The sequence below is a fragment of the Anabrus simplex genome, chromosome 1, assembly GCF_040414725.1.
Source record: "Anabrus simplex isolate iqAnaSimp1 chromosome 1, ASM4041472v1, whole genome shotgun sequence".
NCBI lineage: Eukaryota > Metazoa > Arthropoda > Insecta > Orthoptera > Tettigoniidae > Anabrus > Anabrus simplex.
In genome coordinates, this window is record NC_090265.1 from 346291250 (window position 1) to 346304353 (window position 13104).

Genomic DNA, 13104 nt, shown 5'->3' on the forward strand with positions numbered 1-13104 from the left:
GTGATGTTTAGCCAAATTGTTGATGGTTCATCCGTTCCCAGATTTTCCTTTTCCCGTGTTCTTTGTTTTTTTTTTCGTGGTCTCGCCAAAAAACGGAGAATCGAGGTTCCACTGTATTATTGTTTTTCCATCCCACTAACTATTTTACTGACAGTTTTTGGAGATGCCAAGGTATCAGAATTTTGTCTCACAAGAGTTCTTTTACATGCCAGCAAATAAGTGAAGAAAAAGAAGGAACACTGAAAGAATTATGTATCCATCGAGATCCATGAAATTCACAAGACGTGATACTGCTAATTTTTATTTTTGACTTTTCTTTGAACATTAAGTTTATCATTGTCCTATTTGATCCCAAAAGTACACTTCTGAATCATGAAATCAGCAAGTAATGAGAAATGACATTTTTAAGTTAATTCTTATTTGACTTTGGAAAAATATTTTTTTTATCATGCCAGCACACACAGGCAGACATGTGGTAGTTGTGAATGCAGAGTGCTTCACGGCACCAGCATGTTTTGGTGTGCATTCTTTGCTATTTAATGTACCAGTGTTCCCAATGTAACAGTTACGTCTCAAGAAAAGAACTCCATTAAAATATTTATTCAGACATAACTTTTATAGTATTTTTTTGATTGAATTTGTAATTAGCAGAGTTTTTAATCCCTATAACAACAAAAATGAGCCTTTCTCAGTGGATAACATTGGAACTCTGCAACTTCTTTTTTTTTTTCTGATGAGTGTGCTTAAGTTGGTAATAACTAACCAAGCCATGCTTGAAACATGCCATGTCAACTCTAACACTTGCCATGACCAAGCAGACTGCTGTTCTGTTAAGTTTAATAATTGTTTATGCTGTAAGTGGGAGAATCACTCACGCAGGCAGAAGACAAAAGAAAGAAAAAATGAATTTATTATCAACACAACTGAGACGTTCTTGAGTGCTGGGAAGTTAGACAGCCTCGAAGTATGGGAGTGGTTATCTAAGTACATAAACAGTAGCGGAGACGTGCTATCTGTCAATTGCATTTGGGAACATTACATTCCTATTGTAGGGGATAAAAAAAGCAATAAGGGCTGAAGATGAGCATTCCAGATAAAAAACATTTTGTTCTTTGCAACAAAACTATGAAAAAGATGGGAAACTGTGTTTTTAATGTGTTGTTTTGCCTTTTTGAAGCAAGGAACAGCAAGAGAGTGTATTTAGCTGCCAGTGTAGTGCTCAATAAAACCACGAGTGCCATGTGCTCACAAAGTGTTGTGGATACCCTGAACAAGTACGACATTCAGAATAACAATGTTTTGGGCATAGTAACTGATTCGGCTCATTATATGGGTGCACGTATGAGTAACTTAATGGGGGCTGTAGGTGACAGCCTTGGTCATGTGCAATGTTGGGCTCACAAAGATAATCTTGTAGGCCATATCCGGAAGTGCAACTCTGATGAAATTTGCAAAAGATCCTCACGCACCGAGTTACAAAACCAAGGCAGCTTTCCTAAACACTAGATGATGGAAACACACGTATCTTGAATTTGTCTGCGAGAGATACGACGACAATGCAGGGACGATCAAAATGTTTCCAATGCCTGAGCAGCCAAGGTGGAATACTTGGTCTGAGTCTGTGTTCTACATTCATAAACATCTTAATTGCACTGTTGTCTTTACAGATAAGTGAAGACAACAATGGTGTTGCTTTTTTTAACCCATTCACTGCCAAACCCATATATATACATTACTGAACGCTGTGCCTCGTCCGCCAAACCCGTATATATACGTTTTGGTGCAATGTGTACTTCAACCGCTCACAAATGAATGCGATATAGTGTTATGCTTTGAGATTCCATGGAAATGCTCAAAGAAGTTCTGTACGGCAGATATACCACTCCATTTCAAGTTTTGAAAGCGATCTGGTGTTATTTCTGCTTCACTGGAGTGCAACATCTTTCCCGCTAAAGTGTAGCCATCATGGCGTCTTGAAATATACATTCATCTCTTGTTGACGAAGAAACTGAATGTGTCCTCATAAATAGTCATTCTGGAGAGCTATATTTTGATAATGAAGATGGAGAATATCGAAGTGGCGATACTGAACAACAAGAAAGTGCGAGACAAAGTAGTAATGATGGATCTCTCATGCGGAATTGTCACCCTTTCCTCAGATAGATTATTTTTTCCCCAAATGTAAATGATCTTGATAGGCCTAATACCAGTTCTTGGATCAACAATTTTATATTATAGTAACAGTTACCCGCGGCTTTGCTCGTGTGGATTTCGTAATTTGTTAAAATTTGTTCCTCGGTACAGTATTAAAACATTATCTGAAAATGCCTATAAAGTATAATAACTCACCGAAAAATGGAATTTCATTTACCCTATAAACTCTTTGTAAACCAAGTTTGTGGTATTGCCATTTGGGGCTAAGATGACCATGCGACATAGAACTGTACATGTGAGAAACATTCTTCTCTCAAGTTGAACGAAAATGAAACCAACATGTTTCTTTATTTTTAAAAGAGATTCCAAATATCTATTTCCACGTCTGTAACATCTTCATTTTTGAGATATAAGTATCCCCATAAAAAGAATTCAGCCTAATTATCAGACTTTACCCCACTCCTATTCCCACCTAAGTGGATTTTCTGAAAATAAAAAATACATGTTTATTTTTAATGGAGATACCAAATACGGATTTTCACAAAAAATTCAACTCTTTTTTCACTACTTTCACTCCCGTTAAGTGCCTTTTCCAAAAACATAAACAAAACATGTTCCTGTAAAAATGCTGTTGTGTGAACAATCATTGAACAACGTACAAAAGGGAAACTTCGGACCGCGCAGAGAGCCATGGAAAGGTCAATGCTAGGCTATACAAAGAAAGATAGGAAAAGAGCTGATGACATCCGGTCTGTTACAAAGGTTAAAGACATCTTAGAGAGAGTACGCTCCTTAAAATGGCAGTGGGCTGGCCATGTTGCACGAAGAAATGATGATAGATGGACAAAACTAGTGCTGGAGTGGAGTCCGAGAGAACATCGAAGGCCTAGAGGAAGACCACCGGACAGATGGGACAAAGATATCAAGAAGATCGCTGGTACCACTTGGATGAGATCTGCCCAAGACCGTTCTACTTGGAGAAGACTGTTGAAGGCCTACCTATACCCACGACTTAAAGAGGCCACATCATTTTAATGATTGAAATGGCTGATTGTATAGTGTGCTGTAACAAATAAAGACAGATATTATATTGCTTGGGGTGTCGATTACAGCACTTCTGACTTTTGAGGAACTGCATGAAGCATTGCTCAAGGCACAAGCCTGGCTGTCCTAGACGCTAGCTACAGTAAAACATAGTCTCTTTGCTGCCCCTCTTTGCAACATCACACTGCTTCTGCGATCTACGCCCATTCTCTTTAGTCAAACGTTTACTGGCAAAACACGTTTCCCAAAGCAGCATGATAGATTTTGGGAGCCTACAAGACTGTGTTTCTTCCACCGAGAAGGCCCTGCAAACTCACTGTTCTGTCATATCATATAAAAGTATGCCAAACTGTAATGGCTACAGAGATAATAACTAACAATAATGATGCCCATATTGAGCATGTGTTTAACAGCAGCTTAACAATGCAAAGATAAGAGGTCTGTTTGTTTACATATTGTAGGTACTGGCGGAAATTTGAGCTTTTAATATTTGGTGCGGAATTTATTGTCATCGGCACTAAGTGAAAGTTTAGTGATGACACCCATGTCATAATCAGCTGCGAACATGTGTAACAAAGGAGTTGCATATGTAAAGAAGGGAGTAATGCATCACTGAATCTGCAGAAATAAAGATATTATCTTTTGATGTCCTTGTTTCCTTTTACAGTCTACTGGAACTTATTTCTTGAATGGAACTCCTACAATATCTATATATATAAAATAAGAGTTTTGTCTGTACATTGCTCAGAATTTGAAAATAATGGTATTTCTGTATCGGCCATGTCCATAGTAACAAGAAAATGCACTTTTTACTTTTCCGTAATTTCTGTCTGTCTGTATGTATGTACACGCATCACGAGAAAACGGTTGAAGAGAATTTAATGAAAATCGGTATGTGAAGTCGGGGGATGAGCCTCTATAATCTAGGCTATAAATAATTTTACTTATGCTAGGTGAAATGGTAGTTTAGGGGAAGGCCTAAAATTGAATTCTCAAATGTTATTAGTAGTCCTATCTTGATGAAAATCGGTATGCAATGTCAGGAAATCAGTCGCTATAGTCTAGGCCGTAAATTATTTTATTCATGCTGAGTGAATGGTAGTTTAGAGGAAGGCCTAAAATGTAATTCTCAAATATTTCTTATTAGAGGTGTAATCGATGAATGCTACATAACTGAGGTTATATAGTATTAAATTTCCTATTATGCATGTCATAGATTGTTACCGTACTAGCTATGATCACAAAGATATTCATGAATTTGGATTTTTGTTACTAAGTCCATATCAGTGCCGAGTAACGAGAATATGGGTAAACAGTATTTAATTCAAATCGGTATGTTAAGTCGGAGAATAAGAAACTACAGTTTACGGTATAACATATTTTACAAATCACAGAGTCGAAAGGAAACTAACTGTGAAGGCCTACAATATAGAAAGCTCATAACATTGATCAACAATAACATTATATTGACCATTGTTTGTCGTGATGTGCTTTGTGTCTTCTGTTGCCCCTCATCTCCGGTAGATAGGATTACTGCTGCATACAGAGTATTTTTTATTTGATTTACGTCGCACAGACATAGATAGGTTTTATGGCGACGATGGGATATGAAAGGGCTAGGCGTGCCTTAGGCCTTAATTAAGGTACAGGCCCAGCATTTGACTGGTGTGAAAGTGGGAAACCACGGAATACCATCTTCAGCGCTGCCGACAATGGGGTTCAAATCCACCATCTCTCGGATGCAAGCTCACAGCTGCGCACCGCTAACCACACGGTCAAATCGCCCAGTCGTACAGAGTGTAACAGCCTGCCTGAATATTGATGGAAAGTAGGTGGGGAGTTAGATAACTTTCTTCTTTAGCATGCCAATTCCCCTGGTTTATAAATTTTCTGATACTACTGGTACGTAACACACTGGATCATCATAGTATTCGGGCTATTCAGTCCCTACTCTGAGGCACTGATTGGAATGAACAGTGTGCATATTTAGCGGAATAATGGCAGATGAGTGTTCATGGCAATCTGCGACCTGGTCATCCTAGCTCTGGAACTTTGGACTATTAGATTGGCACCGCAATCTAACTGCAGCACTGTTCGTTAAAAGTAATAAAATGTGCGGCTTTCCATTTGATCGAGTATTTTATATGATAGCATTGCTTTTAATCGCTAAATTCATACTTACGTTTTTGTAATGACCTATGTTGATTTCAGTTAGGGAAACCAAAAAGTAAGTCTTTCTGAGAACCCCGTAGCGAAGCACGGGTACATCAGCTAGTCTGTGTATAAAAGTAACTGTAAATAACTGTAGTTATATTTTCATAAGAACGGGTCTACATGGAAACCCACGTGAGCCATTGTCACCAGCCTCTAATGAATGTGGGAGCCGTTTGAATCCAGTCAATATAAGTTACACAAGTTTTTCGAACAAGAAAGTCCATCCCTGTGGTTTGGAAACCATGAAAATTGTAAATCCAATGCCTAATCATCAAAAGATTAATATAAAATCACTTACTTCTTTAAGTAATTAAAGAAAATACAAAAGAGAGTAGACAGACAATTTCATAATTACCTACCTTGGAAAATTTCCTGAAATGTGGGATGAGATGAAGGAAAAATGGATTTTATACCAGGCTCTTCATTAAGTTACGTTTATTTCTTCCACTATATGATTCGGACTTAGAAGTTGTTAATACAAAATAATGACTGCACCAGGAATTAGCAAACATTGTTCCTTGACCACAGTGATATTAAAAACATTTACAGTGATAAAAGGAACACATTTAACATAAATGGAAAGCGCTCATTCACTGCACCTGGGTAAATGGACCTGGTTTAAGATGATGATGAAGAGGAAAATGTGAGTTGAAATTTTGCTCCATGGTTGGAAATCATACCGGTAACCTCAAACTAAACATACCAAAGTTGTACCGTTACAAGCTGTCACTCTAAGTAGTATGTACAAGCGAAGATAAAACAGAGAATGTCCGTACCTCCCAGTCTTTAGCTTCTTCCAAGGTACCCTCTCTACTCTTTTTCATAAGTCGGTTCCATTGCACCACTGCTGCTGCAGCTGTAAGAGTGGCAAGAGGCAGTGACCACCAGAACCAACGTAGATAGCTCCTTCCATATTGGGTCTTATTCACACCAGAAACCTCTGCAAGAAATGCCAAATTCTTTTAAAATTCTACTATAAATTTTTCCCTATTATCTTTCTAATAAAATGAGAATTTACATAAATATCATCCAAAAAAAAAAAACTACCTAACATATTATCTGCAGTACAGACACAAGTTACAGATGGTAAAATAATTAGGGCATTTTTGTTTTGCTTATAAAAGGTACATTTTAAAGTCTTTTTTTTTTTTTTTCAATTTGATTTACGTCACACCGACACACAGATAGGTCTTATGGTGACAATGAGACAGGAAAGGGCTAGGAGCGAGAAAGAAGGAAACGGCCTTGGCCTTAATGTACAGCCGTAGCATTTGCCTGGTGTGAAAATGGGAAACCATGGAAAACCATCTTCAGGGCTGCTGACAGTGAGGTTCGAACCCACTATGTCCCGGATACAAACTCTCAGCTGCGGGCCCCTAACCGCATGGCCAGCTCGCCCAGTTTTTAAAGTCCTACATGAACTAGTAAGAGAGTACAGACTACAAGATAAGGCAAGCAAATCCTAACTGGTTAGGCTGCTCACACCAATGATTGTGGCCGAGCATGACCATGACCAAATCAGAGGTAATGTTCGACACTTCCTCTTCTTCAAAGATACCCCTGACGCTGGCAATCACTTTGGTGAATGTTGTACGATTTCTTGCTGGATGGAAAAGTCTTTCAACACTCTGAATTCCAGTCCATTCTTTGACATTTCCAAGCCATGATGTTCGCATTCTCTCGACACCTCTTTGACCCTGTATTTTGCCCTGGACAATCTGCTGTTAGATTCTGTAACGATCATTTCTGAGGATGTTGGCCAAGGTGAGAAACCTTCTGGCTCTTTACTGTTCGAATGAGTTTCCAACTTGCCCTGCCCTTCTGGGTACTTTTTGGTTCGTTAGTCAAGCAATCCATGAAATTCTGAGCACCCTCCGGTAGATCCACATTTCAAAGTTAAACTTGCCCTTCTCTGTGCACAACTACAGCCAGCATAGGCTTCTCATTCAGGCTATGTCTGTCTGGAGCTATGCATTGTGAGGAAGCAAGTGTAGTAAGAAATAAAATTGCAGACATGCCAACTTCCAAAAGGAAAAAAATCAGAGGAAAATTGGCAGCAAATCGCGACGTATGACGACACATCACTGATTGCAGAACATCTACAAATTTATTATAATTCAATACATTAACAACTCTATTTGGCCTACATATATATTCTTTTATTATTTATATGTGAATACTAAATACTGGACATACCTGAACTTTAGGAACACGTGACTTCTCATTTTTCAACATGCTGAACACATTACGACTAATTGTTGTTCAATACACCCGTAGCTGAATTAGCCTTCTTCAGGTACTCGGAACTAAATTTTTGCTCAAAGCACTTGCCTTGCTGAACTGATTTTGAAGTTAAATGGTTCTCCAAAGTTAGTTCAGACAGCAAGGATCTGAACTGTGCTGTTGTCTGAGGACTCGGCTAAAAATCCTTTCACATTCTGCATTGCTATGTGGAATTGATAAAAATAGCAAGCTTGACAGAGAGTCTGTCATATTTAAGTACACCATCAGCTTATTTCATCTGACCTACCAATGCCCACTGAACAATTCTTCCTTTTGCAAGGTCTGTTTCTTCGAGCTGAAAGTTACAGAACTGGGAGTGCACAATATCAGTTTCTTTATCTAAATGTTTCCCACCTAGGAAAACTCTCCTGTTTATAATTTATATGTTATCTCAGTTCAATACGGACCAACAACATGAAGTTCATAACCCTTGATAAATGTTCCCCTTCACTAGTCAGAATGTTTGGAAACTTGTTAATGAAAAATAAATTGTGAAAAATCTAAGGCTAGAAAATAATCCCTTACTTATAGCAGAAATATTTGCAACTCCTGCATTAATTAAAACTTCATCTTTGAACAGAAATCTGTGTACCAGGTAGTCCCATGATGAAGAGAGACACTTTCTAACAGACTTAAAGAATATGCACTTTTCCTCAGGCTTCAAAGTGTTCACCAAAACAAACGCAGAGTTCCCTATAGTCAGATCACAATCAGCCTGTTGATTTGCTGGAGTATAATAATGTATGTCAAGGAGAGAGGAGGAACTTTTAATAACATGTGGTTTCACAAACCTTGCCATCACATTCTTCAATAGTTCCTCCAAAATTGACTTCAATAAGTGGATGTGCGGCATACTTGACTGAAGAACTACATTTGGATTCTCAAAGATATCCATAAAACTTGAGAGAAAAAGGCATAAAAATGTATGTAACTTTGATGAAAGGAACATGAACAGTCGTTCTTCACGTGACAAAGCATGGCTCTTAGTGTCATCAGTCATTTCATTTTTGGAGGGAAGGGGGGTGGGGTGAAACTGATGACTGGGTTTACTTTTTAACCGAGGAGTGTGGTGAAATGTTATGATAATGCTTCAACTTTTCTGAAGAACAAGACACATCTGCACTTAGACTGTGCCTAGGAATTTTGTAAGTCTTCAAAATTCCCATCTGAGAATCCTTACTCACAATTTTTCTGATGAATAAAGTAACCAAAGGGTCCCACTAATGCAAAATCCCATCTAAACACTTTCTTAGTGATAACCATTGAGTAGGCACATGCTTCAGAATTTTCCTGATCTCTGTGTTATGTAAAGTCTAAAATTGTCTATACTTTTCTTTCCTCTTTGCACTCCTTTTCAGATAATAAAAATATATAAATTATACTTTCATCTATATTTACAGGCAAGCAGGCCGCACCCCTCTCCACAGCAAGATTAATTAGGTGACAAGAGCAGCCTACGAAGATTATGTTACTGGTATTTTCCCGCTTCAAACATCCTGCCACACCATTCTTTAATCCTACCATTACTAGAGCATTATCAGCACCAAAAGCTAGGCAGTTTTTTAATGGTTCATGTTTGTGGGTTACTGTAGTCACGTCCTAGTTCGTGAACCATGGGCAACGGCTGAGTGGCCTAGTAAGTGGTCCTGAGAGTCGGGATACCTGTTGCTATGGAATGGGAGTGGGCATCTCGGACATATTCTGAGTCATGGCCCTCCTTGTGCTCAGGCGGCTAGGACTATACAATCCACCGGTGGTCCATAACCCGTTAGAGGAGAGATCCTCACTTGGACTATGTGTAAGTAGGGTAGCATCCTGCTTCATGAATATACCGAGCTCAGAACATTTTAAGCAAGCCTCGGACCTATGGGGGTAACGGAGTCCCACTCCCATTTGACAGGCGAGGGACTCCTTGGAATCAACTTGGCGAACGAAATGGAATTCGATGGGGAGCTATCAATATTAATGGGGCTTATGGAAGAAAGAAAGTAGAACTGGCTGAGTCAGCAAAGAGGATGCATCTGGATGTGCTAGGAGTAAGTGATATTCGGGTAAGGGGAGATAACGAGGAAGATATAGGAGATTATAAAGTGTACTTGACGGGTGTTAGAAAGGGAAGGGCAGAGTCTGGGGTAGGGCTCTTTATCAGGAATACCATTGCACGGAACATAGTTTCTGTTAGGCACGTAAATGAGCGAATGATGTGGGTAGATTTGTCATTTGGAGGAATTAGGACAAGAATTGTGTCCGTGTATTCACCTTGTGAGGGTGCGGATGAGGATGAAGTTGACAAGTTTTATGAAGCATTGAGTGACATCGTGGTCAGGGTAAACAGCAAGGACAGAATAGTGCTAATGGGCGATTTCAATGCGAGAGTTGGGAATAGAATTGAAGGATACGAAAGGGTGATTGGTAAATGTGGGGAAGATATGGAAGCTAATGGAAATGGGAAGCGTTTGCTGGACTTCTGTGCTAGTATGGATTTAGCTGTTACGAATACATTCTTCAAGCATAAGGCTATTCACCGCTACACATGGGAGACTAGGGGTACCAGATCCATAATAGACTATATCTTAACAGACTTCGAATTCAAGAAATCTGTTAGGAATGTACGAGTTTTCCGCAGATTTTTCGATGATACAGACCACTATCTGATCTGTAGTGAACTAAGTATCTCTAGGCCTAGGGTAGAGAAAGTGAAAATCTGTCTGCAAACGAATAAGGGTAGAAAATCTCCAGGACGAGAACATTAGACGGAAGTACATGGATATGATTAGTGAGAAGTTTCGAACAGTAGACAGTAAGCAGGTTCAGGATACAGAAAGTGAACGGGTGGCATACAGGGATGCTGTAGTAGAAACAGCAAGGGAATGCCTAGGAACAACTGTGTGTAAAGATGGGAAAAGGCGAACATCTTGGTGGAATGATGAAGTGAAAACAGCCTGTAAATGTAAAAAGAAGGCTTATCGGAAATGGCTCCAAACAAGGGCCGAGGCAGACAGGGAGTTGTACGTGGATGAAAGAAACAGAGCAAAACAAATAGTTGTTGAATCCAGAAAGAAGTCCTGGGAAGATTTTGGTAACAACCTGGAAAGACTAGGTCAAGCAGCAGGGAAACCTTTCTGGACAGTAATAATGAATCTTAGGAAGGGAGGGAAAAGGGAAATGAACAGTGTTTTGAGTAATTCAGGTGAACTCATAATAGATCCCAGGGAATCACTGGAGAGGTGGAGGGAATATTTTGAACATCTTCTCAATGTAAAGGGAAATTATTCTGGTGGTGTTGTGAACAGCCAAGCTCATGGGGAGGAGGAAAATGATGTTGGTGAAATTATGCTTGAGGAAGTGGAACGGATGGTAAATAAACTCCATTGTCATAAGGCAGCAGGAATAGATGAAATTAGACCTGAAATGGTGAAGTATAGTGGGAAGGCAGGGACGAAATGGCTTCATAGAGTAGTAAAATTAGCATGGAGTGTTGGTAAGGTACCTTCAGATTGGGCAAAAGCAGTAATTGCACCTATCTATAAGCACGGGAACAGGAAGGATTGCAACAACTATCGAGGTATCTCATTGATTAGTATACCAGGCAAAGTATTCACTGGCATCTTGGAAGGGAGGGTGCGATCAGTCGTTGAGAGGAAGCTGGATGAAAACCAGTGTGGTTTCAGACCACAGAGAGGCTGTCAGGATCAGATTTTCAGTATGCGCCAGGTAATTGAAAAATGCTACGAGAGGAATAGGCAGTTGTGTTTATGTTTCGTAGATATAGAGAAAGCATATGACAGGGTACCGAGGGAAAAGATGTTTGCCATACTGGGGGACTATGGAATTAAAGGTAGATTATTAAAATCAATCAAAGGCATTTATGTTGACAATTGGGCTTCAGTGAGAATTGATGGTAGAATGAGTTCTTGATTCAGGGTACTTACAGGGGTTAGACAAGGCTGTAATCTTTCACCTTTGCTGTTCGTAGTTTACATGGATCATCTGCTGAAAGGTATAAAATGGCAGGGAGGGATTCAGTTAGGTGGAAATGTAGTAAGCAGTCTGGCCTATGCTGACGATTTGGTCTTAATGGGAGATTGTGCCGAAAGTCTACAGTCTAATATCTTGGAACTAGAAAGTAGGTGCAATGAGTATGGTATGAAAATTAGCCTCTCGAAGACTAAATTGATGTCAGTAGGTAAGAAATTCAACAGAATTGAATGTCGGATTGGTGATACAAAGCTAGAACAGGTCGATAATTTCAAGTATTTAGGTTGTGTGTTTTCCCAGGATGGTAATATAGTAAGCGAGATTGAATCAAGGTGTAGTAAAGCTAATTCAGTGAGCTCGCAGCAGCGATCAACAGTATTCTGTAAGAAGGAAGTGAGCTCCCAGACGAAACTATCTTTACATCGGTCTGTTTTCAGACCTACTTTGCTTTACGGGAGCGAAAGCTGGGTGGACTCAGGATACCTTATTCATAAGTTAGAAGTAACAGACATGAAAGTAGCAAGAATGATTGCTGGGACAAACAGGTGGGAACAATGGCAGGAAGGTACTCGGAATGAGGAGATAAAGGCTAATTTAGGAATGAACTCGATGGATGAAGCTGTACGCATAAACCGGCTTCGGTGGTGGGGTCATGTGAGGCGAATGGAGGAGGATAGGTTACCTAGGAGAATAATGGACTCTGCTATGGAGGGTAAAAGAAGTAGAGGTAGACCAAGACGACGATGGTTAGACTCTGTTTCTAACGATTTAAAGATAAGAGGTATAGAACTAAATGAGGCCACAACACTAGTTGCAAATCGAGGATTGTGGTGACGTTTAGTAAATTCACAGAGGCTTGCAGACTGAACGCTGAAAGGCATAACAGTCTATAATGATAATGTATGTATGTAGGAATTCCTGAAAATTTGAGAGCAAAAGATTGGCAATGTTAGCTCCAGGAGCATCCCCTTCTAAATTAGGCACAGAGAGTACACAACTCTGAATTTCATTGAGTTCAGGCCTAAAAAATGTTACAATAGGATATGTTTTCAAGTCTCTTTTATTGCTACCATCAGTAGCAACAGAAAATGCATTCACCTGCAAATGTGATACAATTTTCGCCCTTTCTTCCAGGTCAGGTCAGGAAAGACTCTGCTACCGTATGCGACAGTAGACGGTACTACCTGTGACTCTCTGGCCGAGGGTTGGGCGGCTGATACCAAACTCGACAAACTAGGGGAAAACCAACAGCTACGGGTGAAGGAGTTTTCCCTTAGAAGGTTAGATGAGACCTTTGTGTAGGAAACGACACATAAATTCATCAACTGTTGCCTTGCAGTGAGACAGGGGACTGCCAAAGGTTAAGGGAGACAACCCCTTACAGAAAATTCTCTGAAACGGAGTGTTAAACAAACCCAATAAGTTCTCCTG

At 39.6% G+C, this 13104-nt stretch overlaps 1 protein-coding gene across 3 annotated transcripts in view; it reads right to left on the reverse strand.

Annotated features, from left to right (window-relative positions):
* Pisd (phosphatidylserine decarboxylase) overlaps positions 1-13104 on the reverse strand; it is a 115559-nt gene that overhangs the window by 66313 nt on the left and 36142 nt on the right. For all 3 annotated transcript variants that reach the window (XM_067134878.2, XM_067134879.2, XM_067134877.2), the window contains one exon: positions 6189-6352. In XM_067134878.2, the coding sequence (XP_066990979.1) occupies positions 6189-6352 (164 nt within the window). The remainder of the gene's footprint in view (positions 1-6188; positions 6353-13104) is intronic.